The sequence below is a fragment of the Cucurbita pepo genome, chromosome LG09 (genome assembly GCF_002806865.2).
Source record: "Cucurbita pepo subsp. pepo cultivar mu-cu-16 chromosome LG09, ASM280686v2, whole genome shotgun sequence".
Taxonomy (NCBI): Eukaryota; Viridiplantae; Streptophyta; class Magnoliopsida; order Cucurbitales; family Cucurbitaceae; genus Cucurbita; species Cucurbita pepo.
The window spans coordinates 6,371,090-6,384,113 of NC_036646.1; the positions used below are offsets into that span (position 1 = coordinate 6,371,090).

Here is a 13,024-nt window from a genome sequence, read left to right on the forward strand (position 1 = left end):
AAAAAAAAAAAAAAAAAAAAAAAAAATCAAAGAAAGCAGATATGGCAGCTTCGATTCTGCTCCCCATTGTTCTCCAAATCCGTCGGATTCAAATGCCAATGAAAACCCCTTTCAATTTCAACATCAATCATCGCCCTGCCCTTTTCTCTCATCCGCTCAACAATTTCTCCTTCTCTTCCCCTTCTCTTCCACTCTACCCAACCAGATTATCATGCGCTCTTTCTCCTACTCCGCCGTCGCCATCGCCACCACCAGGTACTTAATCGTTTCGACCTTGTTATAATACTCTTTTGCTTTGTTTACGGTTTTAGGGTTAATGTTATGGGCGAATCTAAAGTGAAGGTTCTAATGGAGAAAATGGATCTTATCGGAATAGTCTGTGATGAACATTGTACTCCTGGAAAATACTATTGCCTGCTCTGTCCCAAGGTTATCTGCTCCTCCCGTCCATGCCTTTCGTGGTTTCTATACATGAAAATCAAATCCATATTCTTGTTTTGATGGTTGAACAGTGCAAGGGTGGGCGCTTAATGGAGAGGAGCTTATCTCTACATGTAATTCCAACAGGGTAAGTGATTATTACTGTTTTTCCCTTGATTTTATGAGGATTGATTGGCAGTACATTGTTTATGAATTACATTTTGTTATTGGGAACAGAGATTTTGCAATGTGGAGGTGTTTCCAGTCTGAGTGTGGTTGGGCAGGCCGGGTAACGTCATATTAATATGTTCAATCTCTTATTTAACAATTAACACATGAGAATTTCTTAGCCGAATGATTGTTTGGTTTAGATATTTGCAGATGGCAGATTGGCGTTTAATGAATTCAGCAGAACTGCGAAGTTGTTTGGAGGAACTGTGAAGAAGAGTCTTATTTTGGAGCCTCTTGGTGATGAGGTACTTCGAATTTCATTGCATTTCTATGTATAAGACACACTTAGACTAATACGTTAGTTCTGAGACCCCACAATGGTTGGAGAGGAAATCTCTCCATAGTAGACGCGTTTTAAAACTGTAAGGCTGACGGCGATACGTAACGGGCTAAAAGGACAATGTTTGCTAGCGGTGGGCTTGGGCTGTTACAAATGGTATTAGAGCTAGACACCAGGTGGTGTGCTAGTGAGGACATTGGGCTCCCAAGGAGGGTGGATTGTGAGATCTCACATCGGTTGAAGAGGAGAACGAAGCATTGCTTATAAGGGTGTGGAAACCTCTTCCTACCAGACGTGTTTTAAAAACCTTGAGGGGAAGCCTAGGAGGGATAGCCCAAGAGGACAATATTAGAGCCAGACACCAGGTGGTGTGCCAGTGAGGATACTGGGCCCCCAAGGGGGGTGGATTGTGAGATCTCACATCGGTTGGAGAGGAGAACGAAACATTGCTTATAAGGGTGTGAAAACCTCTCCCTACCAGATGCGATTTAAAAACCTTGAGGGATAGCCCAAAGAGGACAATATTTGCTAGTGGTGGAATTGGACTGTAACAAATGGTATCAGAGCCAGACAATAGGCAGTGTGCCAGCGAGGACGATGGGCCTCAAGGGGGGTAGATTGTGAGATCCCACATCGATTGGAGAGGAAAACGAAGTATTCCTTATAAGGGTATGGAAACCTTTCCCTAGTAGACGTGTTTTAAAATTGTAAGGCTGATGGTGATATAATGGGCCAAAATGAACAATATCTGCTAGGGGTGTGCTTGGGCTTGGGCTGATATTAGTATTGTTTGAATGGGTTAACTTGTGCTGTCAAGAATGGGTTAACTTGTGCAATCTTTTGACAGAACCACGGTTAATTTTGATTGCTAGGTAGTCCTACATGTTACGATGAATAAGACTAGGAAGACTTTTGATCTTAATGCAAACTGTTGAATTTATCTTTGAATTTGAGGTTCAAGTGTTTTGATGTTTCGTTTTCAGCTAATCACTTACTTCAGCAAGAGAATGATATCCCAGGAAACTCTCAAAAGGAATGTTGTTATGCAAACAGCTGATCGTCAGGTACCTGAAAGAATGCTTTTGTTTGTATGCCTTTCATTGAATTTTTAGACTCGTACCCTTGTGGATGCAATACTGCCCAGAAGTTATGTAACAGCCCAAGCCCAAGCCCAAGCTCACTGCTAGTTGATATTATCCTCTTTTGACTTTCCCTTTCGAGCTTCCTCTCAAGGTTTTTAAAACGTGTTTGCAAGGGAGAGCTTTCCACACCCATATAAAAATGTTTCGTTCTCCTCCACAATCAATGTGGGATCTCAATCCACCCCCCTTCGGGGCCCAGCGTCCTCGCTGCACTTGTTCCCTTCTCCAATCGATGTGGGACCCCCCAATCCACCATCTTTCGGGGCCCAACGTCCTTGCTGGTACACCACCTCGTGCACACCTCCTTCAGGGCTTAGCCTCTTCACTGACACATCGCCCAGTGTCTGGCTCTAATACCATTTGTAATAGCTCAAGCCCACCGCTAGCAAATATTGTCTTCTTTAGGTTTTCCTTTTCAGGCTTCCCCTCAAGGTTTTTTAAAACGTAGGGAGAGGTCTCCACACCCTTGTAAAAAATGCTTCGTTCTCCTCTCCAACCGATGTGGGATCTCACAAGCGCGTCTCTCTCATTTCCTTGTAGCTTCAACTTGTGACTAGTTTAAAGGTCACTTGCAGGCTGCAATTGCATTCACTTATCGACAAAACGGACAGCTCGTTGGCTGTAAGTACCGAACCATAAACAAGAAATTTTGGCAGGTACATTAATCAATCCTTCTTCAATCAGAGTTATTTTAGAAACTGTCCAGCATCTTCCTGTTCTTCGGCTTGTAATTCTAAGCGTTTCTAAGCTTTCTAATCTGTATGTCTGATATCAATATTCAGGCGAAGGGCACAGAAAAATTGTTTTATGGGATTGATGATATTAATGATGCAGATGAACTCATCATTGTATGAATTCACAATACCTTGTTTTGTAAGTTTGTATTTTATATTTTGATCTATTTTTCCATCGATTTTTGATAATGTTGTGTATGTCGATTAAGGTCGAAGGTGAAATGGATAAACTTTCAGTAGAAGAAGCTGGCTTCCTGAATTGTATCAGTGTTCCTGGTGGTGCCCCAACTAAGGTTTCAACTAATGCAGTAGCATCAATTCAAAAGGTTCTGTGTTATAGAAATTCATTTATGCCTATCTTGTTTGCTTTTACATCATTCCTAGCTATCTGAGTTATGCTACTAAACTATTTCCCTCTTCCCTCGATCCCACATTGGTTGGAGAGGGGAACGAATCATTCTTTATAAGGGTGTGGCAACCTTTCCCTAGCAGAAGCGTTTTAAAAGCTTGGGTTGTTACAAATGGTATTAGAGCCAGACACCGGGCGATGTGTCAGCGAAGAGGTTGAGCCCTGAAGGGGGGTGAAGCCAGCAAGGACGTTGGACCCCGAACTGGGTGGATTGGGGGGTCTCATATCGATTGGAGAAGGGAACGAGTGCCAGCGACGACGCTGGCCCCAAAGGGGGATGGATCGTGAGATCCCACATTGGAAACATTTTTTATAAGGGTGTGGAAACCTCTCCCTAACAGACGTTTTAAAATCTTGAGGGGAAGCCCAGAAAGAAAAACCCAAAAAGGACAATATCTGCTAGTGGTGGGCTTGAGCTGTTACATTACGGAACTTGAAATGTGGTTTAAAATGGAGTAAAACACACCTTTGATACTCAAAGATTTAAATTTAGTATCTATTTAGTCATTTAGTTCTTGAAATTTGAATACGTTTCTATGTGTTTTGAGTTTCATTTTTAATAGATCTCGAAAGTTTGGAATTGGTTTCTAATTGGTCCTTCAGCGTAAAAAGTTAAAAACTTCAAATTTTAGAGACCAATTAGAAATTGGTTTCTAATTGGTCCTTCAGCGTAAAAAGTTAAAAACTTCAAATTTTAGAGACCAATTAGAAACTAGATTCAAAATTCGAGGATGAGAGTTTTAGGATTTCAAGGACCAGATAGAAACTAAATCTCAATCTAAAAAACTAGACGTGTAATGGTTCATCTTTAGAAAGTTACGACAAGAAGGGACACTAAAGCATCGTATAAGAAACGCTCTACACCCGTTTTCAACTAGAAACCAAAGATAAGAAGAACTGATTCTAAGTTAAAACTTTTGTGATAATATTAGGTTTAGCTATGATGATCATATATATTTTACAATTTATATGGTTTCACATGTCAGGATACTGCATATCAGTATTTATGGAGCTGCAAAGACTTGTTAGATAAGGTAAATAATATGGTCTGGTCCTGGTTTATTCTGGATTTTGAAAGTTTTTTAAAAGACCAAATAGTTATCAAATGGAGCCTTCATTAACGAGATTTTGCTGCTTTTTTTCTTTTATGTTAGAAATAAGCACGTTAACAGCTTCGTCGTTTTGTAATTTACGTTTTGAAAACGTGTTTTAAAGTTTGAAATACTAACAAAATTATTAACCTGAAAGGTTCCCCGGATTATATTGGCTACTGATAGTGATGAACCAGGGCAAGCTTTGGCAGAAGAGCTAGCACTTCGGCTTGGAAAACACAGGTCTCCACTCAGTTGTGAACTTTGTGTTAATCTTAACGCTTGATTTGTTTTTCATAAAGGCAAAATAACGTGGCTTTGTTGTTTTGGTTAACAGATGTTGGCGGGTAGATTGGCCTTATAAAGATGACTTCAACCGTTTTAAAGATGCCAATGAGGTTACATTCCTCCCTAAATTACTCTTTTAAGTTATTGTTTTTAGCTCAACAAGGTGGGATGGTGCTGTGCCGTAACGTCAAACCTTAATGCTCTGGTACTAAGTACCAATGGTATGATACCACTTGTTGTACTTAAATGGCAAAATCAAAATGTTCTGATACTCAATTATTGTTGCTGAGGCGGAAGCAAGACCGGTCGCACTCACACACCCACAAACAGAAATTAAACAAAGAGACACAAAAATTTACGTGGTTTGAAGAGAAGAAATTTCCCTACATCCACGGGTGATAGTCAATCACTATAACCAAAGTGTTTACAAGTGTATCTCTCGCACTCTTACACTACAAAGTCTCAGAACAAAGTTCTTCTCAATTGCCTCTAAGCAAATACAAAATGACAATAACTCCACACTTCAAAAGAATGCTAGACAAGCGTTTATATAGGCATCATGAACCAAATAAAAGAGAATATGAACAAAAGGGTTATAAACTAAATGAGAGTTAAGAACCAGGTGAAGTCGAGCATCCTAAAGCTAATTATAGATCATTATTCTATGAAGTACGTTTTATATTCTTACTATTTTGGTTGAAAATCTGGAAAACGGCAAGGATGCCAAAAAGAGGGCGGTTTCGTGTCGTTAATTCGAAGCTTGTTTCTTGGGATGATGATATTTATTTTGATCCTTTTGGCATTTGAATGTGTTATTACAAACAGATTCTGATGCAGTTGGGCGCAGATGCTTTAAAGAAAGCAATTGAAGATGCCAAGTCATATCAACTTTGTGATACACATCAAATACAAGTAGGTGGGTATCCAAATATTTCCAGAAAATTCCCATTTTTAAAATGTTTTTGATTTGGGTTTTGGTAATTATTTTGATGACCTTCCTCTCTTTTAACTTTGCAGAAGAGGACCTCGAGAGCTTCCACGAGCCTTCGTAACTATGGAGAATCATTTTGAGTGGTAATCGGTAACAATTAGATTCATAAATTACATGGAAATAAACGTTTCGTTCGTGCAGTGAAAACATTGATATTGACTTTGATTTTACTTTGAATTAAAATAAAAACTAAAGTTTTTATATTAAAGAAATATGACTTCCCTCGATCTTTGTTTAACCACACGCTCTATGGATTAAACATTCGACCTTATGGTTAATAGTCACATGCTCTCTAACCAACTGAATTACCCTTTTACTATACATATACAACTATTAAAAAGTTTCTAAACTACTGCTAAAAGAAAAGCTTGAGCCTTCAACCTTACTTGACTTGACAAATCTAAGAGCCACTTGCTATCATCACATGACTTTGCCCATCTCGGATTTGGACTCTCAAGGTCAATTCAAGCCCACCAAATGTCCCCGATAAACACCCATGATCGGGGTTAGTGACAACATCTTATATATATTGAGTACCATAGAAGAAGGGGTTGAACCTTCGATTCAGTACCCTAGAAGAAGGGTAGAACCTTTAACCTTGTGGTTAACAATTACACGCTCTAATAAACTGAACTATTCAAGTCTCTATTATTAAAAAATTTCTTAACGAGCTAAAAGAAAAGCTTGAACCTTTTACCTTGGGGTTAATTGAGTTATTCCAGCTACTCAATAAAACTATATTGAGTACCCTAGAAGAAGGGGAAGAACCTTCAATTGAGTACCCGAAGAAGGGGTAGATGTTGGGATTTATGGAGTACCCTAGAAGAAGGGGTAGATGTTGGGATTTATGCTCTAAAGCCTCGTAATTAATTATTTAGTTTTTTAACAATAATTTTTATTATTTTATTTGTAATTTAATTGTTATCCATGGTATGAAAATCCAAGGTTATTAATGTAATCTTGAATCGTGGTTGACATACAAGAGGATCATGTTCAAGTAATAACCTAAAGAGTCTATAGTATATGGATAAGGTTAGCTCGTAACACTATTGATATGACCCACTTTGTAATCGATATAAATGATTAGAACCAAATCATTCATGTGGAGACATGTAAGTGAGCTTTGTAATCGATATAAATGATTAGAATCAAATCATTCATGTGGAGACATGTAAGTGAGGGTATTCTATACAATGAGTTTGTATAAGACTGGACCAAGAAATATTTAATCTCTCTTTATAAATCCGTTTATTGGGAAGATTAATATTTCACATGATGATCATATGCGACTCGATTTTAATCCTGAGTGTACGAACTCCTGCTTGCAAGGGCTTGTCCTTTAATTTACATGGGTGGAATAGCTCTTTTAGTAGATTCAATATGCCTACCATTTTAGGGACTTGACCAAATAGGGAGTTGGGAACATAATATCCTGAGATGAAATTCACTCATTTCCATATAAGAAAAGTAGATGAGTTGTTATCTTAAGTACTGATTTCAGGACTTGAACAATTGGGCCCCACCCTCTCATTGATCCGAGAGGTACTTGGTTTATGATTGGATCATACATAAATTGTTCATTAGAGAATAAGTGGTACTTAAGTGAAAGATGTAATTACAGGGGTAAAACAGACTTTTGACCCATCTGTAATTATGAACCACTCGTGAAGGATCGACTTGTTTGTAGGTTAATATTTAATATATTAGATAGGTTAAATATAAATGGAGAAAAATATATTAATTACAAGGATCAAATTAATATTTAATGTATTAGATATATTAAAAAGGAAAAATATATTTATTGTATTTGATGTAATTAAATATTAAATCATTAAGAAAATATATATTTCCCACGAGGAATGTGAATACTTGGAAGAACTTGTGGAATATGAGGAATGGGAATACTTCACACGCTCAGAGTTCATTCCCTCTCCCTTTAGTAGGATCGAGAATACTTCACACGCTCCGATCTAACAATTGACCTTGAGGTTAACCGCTCAGAGTTTATTCCCTTTAGTAGGATCCTTCGACCTTGTGGTTAACAGTCACACGATCTAACAATTGACCTTGAGGTTAACCTTCCTTGTGGTTAACTGAGCTATTCCAACTACTTGTAAAAGTATATTAAGTACCATAGAAGAAAGGGTTGAATCTTCGACCTTGTGGTTAACAGCCATACGCTCTAACCAACTGAACTATGAAGTCTTCAAGTTTTTACACGCTCAGAGTTCATTCCCTTCCATAGGACCTTCCCTTGTGGTTAAGGGCCACACGCTCTAACAATTGACCTTCGGGTTAATTCAAGAAGTCTTTCAATTTTTAAGAGTTCCTTACCTTGAGGTTAATTCAAGAAGTCTTACAGTTTCTGAGAGTTCCTTCCCTTGGGGTTAATTCAAGAAGTCTTCCAGTCTGAGAAAAAGTTTCTCAGAGTTCCTTCCCTTGGGATTAATTCAAGAAATCTTCCAGTTTCTCAGAGTTCTTTCCCCAGTTCTTTCCCTTGGGGTTAATTCAAGAAGTCCTCCAGTGTTCAGTTTCTCAGAGTTCCTTCCCTTGGGGTTAATTCTTCCAGTGTCTTCCAGTTTCTCGGTTTCTCAGAGTTCCTTCCCTTGGGGTTAATTCTTCCAGTGTCTTCCAGTTTCTTAGAGTTCCGTGTCTTTCAAGAAGTTTTTTAGTGTTCAGTTTATCAGAGTTCCTTCCCTTGAAGTTAATTCTTCTAATTTCTCAGAGTTCCGTGTCTTTCAAGAAGTCTTCTAGTGTCCAGTTTATCAGAGTTCCTTCTCTTCGGGTTAATTCTTCCAGTGTCTTCCAGTTTCTCAGAGTTCCGTCTCTTAAGTCTTCCTGTGTCTTCCAGTTCCTTCCCTTTCAGAGTTCCTTCTCTTCGGGTTAATTCTTCCAGTGTCAGTCTTCCTGTGTCTTCCAGTTCCTTCCCTTTCAGAGTTCCTTCTCTTCGGGTTAATTCTTCCAGTGTCTTCAAGTTTCTCAGAGTTCCGTCTCTTAAGTCTTCCTGTGTCTTCCAGTTCCTTCCCTTTCAGAGTTCCTTCTCTTCGGGTTAATTCTTCCAGTGTCAGTCTTCCTGTGTCTTCCAGTTCCTTCCCTTTCAGAGTTCCTTCTCTTCGGGTTAATTCTTCCAGTGTCTTCAAGTTTCTCAGAGTTCCGTCTCTTAAGTCTTCCTGTGTCTTCCAGTTCCTTCCCTTTCAGAGTTCCTTCTCTTCGGGTTAATTCTTCCAGTGTCAGTCTTCCTGTGTCTTCCAGTTCCTTCCCTTTCAGAGTTCCTTCTCTTCGGGTTAATTCTTCCAGTGTCTTCCAGTTTCTCAGAGTTCCGTCTCTTAAGTCTTCCTGTGTCTTCCAGTTCCTTCCCTTGGGATTAATTCAAGAAGTCTTCTAGTTTCTACACGCTCAGAGTTCCTACCTTGGGGTTAATTCAAGAAGTCTTTCAGTTTCTTCACGCTCAGAGTTCCTTCCCTTGGGGTTAATTCAAGAAGCCTTCCAGTTTCTACACGCTCAGAGTTTCGTCTCTTAAGTCTTCCTGTGTCTTCCAGTTCCTTCCCTTGGGGTTAATTAATTCAAGAAGTCTTTCAGTTTCTTCACGCTTAGAGTTCCTTCCCTTGGGGTTAATTAATTCAAGAAGTCTTTCAGTTTCTTCACGCTTAGAGTTCCTTCCCTTGGGGTTAATTAATTCAAGAAGTCTTTCAGTTTCTTCACGCTTAGAGTTCCTTCCCTTGGGGTTAATTAATTCAAGAAGTCTTTCAGTTTCTTCACGCTTAGAGTTCCTTCCCTTGGGGTTAATTAATTCAAGAAGTCTTTCAGTTTCTTCACGCTTAGAGTTCCTTCCCTTGGGGTTAATTAATTCAAGAAGTCTTTCAGTTTCTTCACGCTTAGAGTTCCTTCCCTTGGGGTTAATTAATTCAAGAAGTCTTTCAGTTTCTTCACGCTTAGAGTTCCTTCCCTTGGGGTTAATTAATTCAAGAAGTCTTTCAGTTTCTTCACGCTTAGAGTTCCTTCCCTTGGGGTTAATTAATTCAAGAAGTCTTTCAGTTTCTTCACGCTTAGAGTTCCTTCCCGTTGGGTTAATTAATTCAAGAAGTCTTTCAGTTTCTTCACGCTTAGAGTTCCTTCCCTTGGGGTTAATTCAAGAAGCCTTCCAGTTTCCAGTTCCTTCCCTTGGGGCAAAGTTCCTTCCCTTGGGGTTAATTCAAGAAGCCTTCCAGTTTCTACACGCTGTTCCTTCCCTTGGGGCAAAGTTCCTTCCCTTGGGGTTAATTCAAGAAGCCTTCCAGTTTCTACACGCTCAGAGTTCCTTCCCTTGTGGTTTCAGTTTCTTCACGCTTAGAGTTCCTTCCCTTGGGGTTAATCCAGTTCCTTCCCTTGGGGCAAAGTTCCTTCCCTTGGGTTAATTCAAGAAGCCTTCCAGTTTCTACACGCTCAGAGTTCCTTCCCTTGTGGTTTCAGTTTCTTCACGCTTAGAGTTCCTTCCCTTGGGGTTAATTCAAGAAGCCTTCCAGTTTCTACACGCTCAGAGTTCCTTCCCTTGTGTCCCTTGTGGTTTCAGTTTCTTCACGCTTAGAGTTCCTTCCCTTGTGTCCCTTGTGGTTTCAGTTTCTTCACGCTTAGAGTTCCTTCCCTTGTGTCCCTTGTGGTTTCAGTTTCTTCACGCTTAGAGTTCCTTCCCTTGTGTCCCTTGTGGTTTCAGTTTCTTCACGCTTAGAGTTCCTTCCCTTGTGTCCCTTGTGGTTTCAGTTTCTTCACGCTTAGAGTTCCTTCCCTTGTGTCCCTTGTGGTTTCAGTTTCTTCACGCTTAGAGTTCCTTCCCTTGTGTCCCTTGTGGTTTCAGTTTCTTCACGCTTAGAGTTCCTTCCCTTGTGTCCCTTGTGGTTTCAGTTTCTTCACGCTTAGAGTTCCTTCCCTTGGGTTAATTCAAGAAGCCTTCCAGTTTCTACACGCTCAGAGTTCCTTCCCTTGTGGTTAAGGAAGCTAGCTTCCAGCTACTTGATAAAGTATATTGAGTATGTCTTTCAGTTTCTTCCCCTGGGTTAAGGGAGCTATTCCAGCTATCCTTCAGTAGAACCTTCCCCTGGGTTAAGGGAGCTATTCCAGCTATCCTTCAGTAGAACCTTCCCCTGGGTTAAGGGAGCTATCCCCTGGGTTAAGGGAGCTATTCCAGCTATCCTTCAGTAGAACCTTCCCTTGAGGTTAAGGGAGCTATTCCAGCTATCCTTCAGTAGAACCTTCCCTTGAGGTTAAGGGAGCTATTCCAGCTATCCTTCAGTAGAACCTTCCCTTGAGGTTAAGGGAGCTATTCCAGCTATCCTTCAGTAGAACCTTCCCTTGAGGTTAAGGGAGCTATTCCAGCTATCCTTCAGTAGAACCTTCCCTTGAGGTTAAGGGAGCTATTCCAGCTATCCTTCAGTAGAACCTTCCCTTGAGGTTAAGGGAGCTATTCCAGCTATCCTTCAGTAGAACCTTCCCTTGAGGTTAAGGGAGCTATTCCAGCTATCCTTCAGTAGAACCTTCCCTTGAGGTTAAGGGAGCTATTCCAGCTATCCTTCAGTAGAACCTTCCCTTGAGGTTAAGGGAGCTATATATTGAGTACGCTAGAAGAAGGGGTTGAACCTTCGACCTTGTGGTTAAAAGTCACACGCTCTAACCAATGAGTTCCAGTCTCCACTATTAAAAAGTCTAAGCAACAAAGAAGAAGAGCTTAAACCTTTAACTATATTAAGTACGCTAGAAGAAGGGGTTGAACCTTCGACCTTGTGGTTAACAGCCACACGCTCTAACCAACTGAGCTATTCCAGCCTCCACCATTAAAGTGACCAAGAAGAAGGGCTTGAACCTTTGACCTTGAGCTATTCCAACCACTTGATAAAACTATATTGAATACAAGAAGGGGTTCAACCTTTGACCTTGTGATTAACCAGGTACCAATTGAGCTATTCTAGCTAGCTGATAAAACTATATTGAAGTACGCTAGAAGAAGGGGTTGAACCTTAGACCTTGTAGTTAAGGGCCACACGCTCTAACCAACTGAGCTATTCCAACCTCTACTATTAAAAAATTTCTAAACGTCCAAGAAGAAGAGCTTGAACCTTTGACCTTGGGGTTAACCAAGCTATGACAGCTACTTTACAAAGCTATATGGATTTCGCTAGAAGGAGGGGTTGGACCTTCAACCTTGTGGTTAACAGCCACACACTCTAACGAATTGAGCTATTCCAACCTAAGAGCTTGAACCTTTGACCTTGGCATTAACTGAGCTATTCCAACTACTTGATAAAACTATATTGAGTGGAGAAGGGGTTGAACCTTTGACCTAAGAAAGGGTTGGTTACAAGGCTCTAACCAACTGAGCTATTCCAATCTCTATTATCAAAGGCGTTGAACCTTCGACCTTGTACTTAACAGCATACCTCCACTTTACAAAATTTCTTTCGGCCTCCCCTATTAAAAAATTTCTAAAGAGCTTGGGTTAATTAAGCTATTCCAACAACTACTTCACAAAACTATATGGAGTAGGCAAGAAGAAGGGGTTGAACATTCGGCCTTGTGGTTAATAGCCACACACTCTAACCAATTAAACTATTCCAGCCTCCACTATACAAAATTTTCTTCCAGCCTCCACTATTGAAACCAATTAAGCTATTCCAGTCTCCACTATACAAAATTTTCTTCCAGTCTCCACTATACAAAATTTTCTTCCAGCCTCCACTATTGAAAAATTTCTAAACGACCAAGAAGAAGAGTTTGGGTGAACTGAGCTATTCCAACTACAAGGTTTGAAGGGGTTGAACTTTCAACCTTCTGGTCAACAACCACTATACTAAAATTTTGGGTGAACTGAGCGCCTCCACTATTGAAAAATTTCTAAACGACCAAGAAGAAGAGTTTGGGTGAACTGAGCTATTCCAACTACAAGGTTTGAAGGGGTTGAACTTTCAACCTTCTGGTCAACAACCACTATACTAAAATTTTGGGTGAACTGAGCGCCTCCACTATTGAAAAATTTCTAAACGACCAAGAAGAAGAGTTTGGGTGAACTGAGCTATTCCAACTACAAGGTTTGAAGGGGTTGAACTTTCAACCTTCTGGTCAACAACCACTATACTAAAAGGGGTTGAACTTTCAACCTTCTGGTCAACAACCACTATACTAAAATTTTGGGTGAACTGAGCTATTCCAACTACAAGGTTTGAAGGGGTTGAACTTTCAACCTTCTGGTCAACAACCACTAAACGACCTAGAACAAGAGGTTGAACCTTTGACCTTGGGAAATTTCTAAAGGACCGGGGTGAACTGAGCTATTCCAACTACTTGATAAAAGTATATTGAGTACACTAGAAGGTGGGGTAGAACCTCTAACCTTGTGGTTAACAATCATACACTCTAACCAACTAAGCTATTCAGACCTTTTCCTACATAAAAAAAAAAAAAAAAAAAAAAT

The 13,024-nt window shown here is 39.9% G+C and overlaps 1 protein-coding gene and 2 non-coding genes across 3 annotated transcripts; 1 reads left to right on the top strand and 2 right to left on the bottom strand.

Annotated features, from left to right (window-relative positions):
- Positions 1-241: 241 nt before the first annotated feature.
- Positions 242-5,794, top strand: LOC111801532 (primase homolog protein-like; the record flags this gene model as incomplete). Its single annotated transcript, XM_023685554.1, is given in 14 exon segments — positions 242-255; positions 338-429; positions 513-568; positions 658-709; positions 792-896; positions 1,915-1,995; positions 2,649-2,729; positions 2,856-2,921; positions 3,017-3,133; positions 4,203-4,250; positions 4,465-4,550; positions 4,645-4,705; positions 5,421-5,511; positions 5,613-5,794. Coding segments are annotated over 14 exon segments (985 nt in total), but the record flags the coding sequence as incomplete, so codon positions are not given.
- Positions 5,795-11,308: 5,514 nt separating this feature from the next.
- TRNAN-GUU lies at positions 11,309-11,382 on the bottom strand. Its single transcript has one exon. It is a non-coding gene; the product is annotated as a tRNA-Asn (tRNA).
- A 169-nt stretch (positions 11,383-11,551) lies between these two features.
- Positions 11,552-11,625, bottom strand: TRNAK-CUU. The gene has a single exon. It is a non-coding gene; the product is annotated as a tRNA-Lys (tRNA).
- Between the last annotated feature and the right edge of the window lie 1,399 nt (positions 11,626-13,024).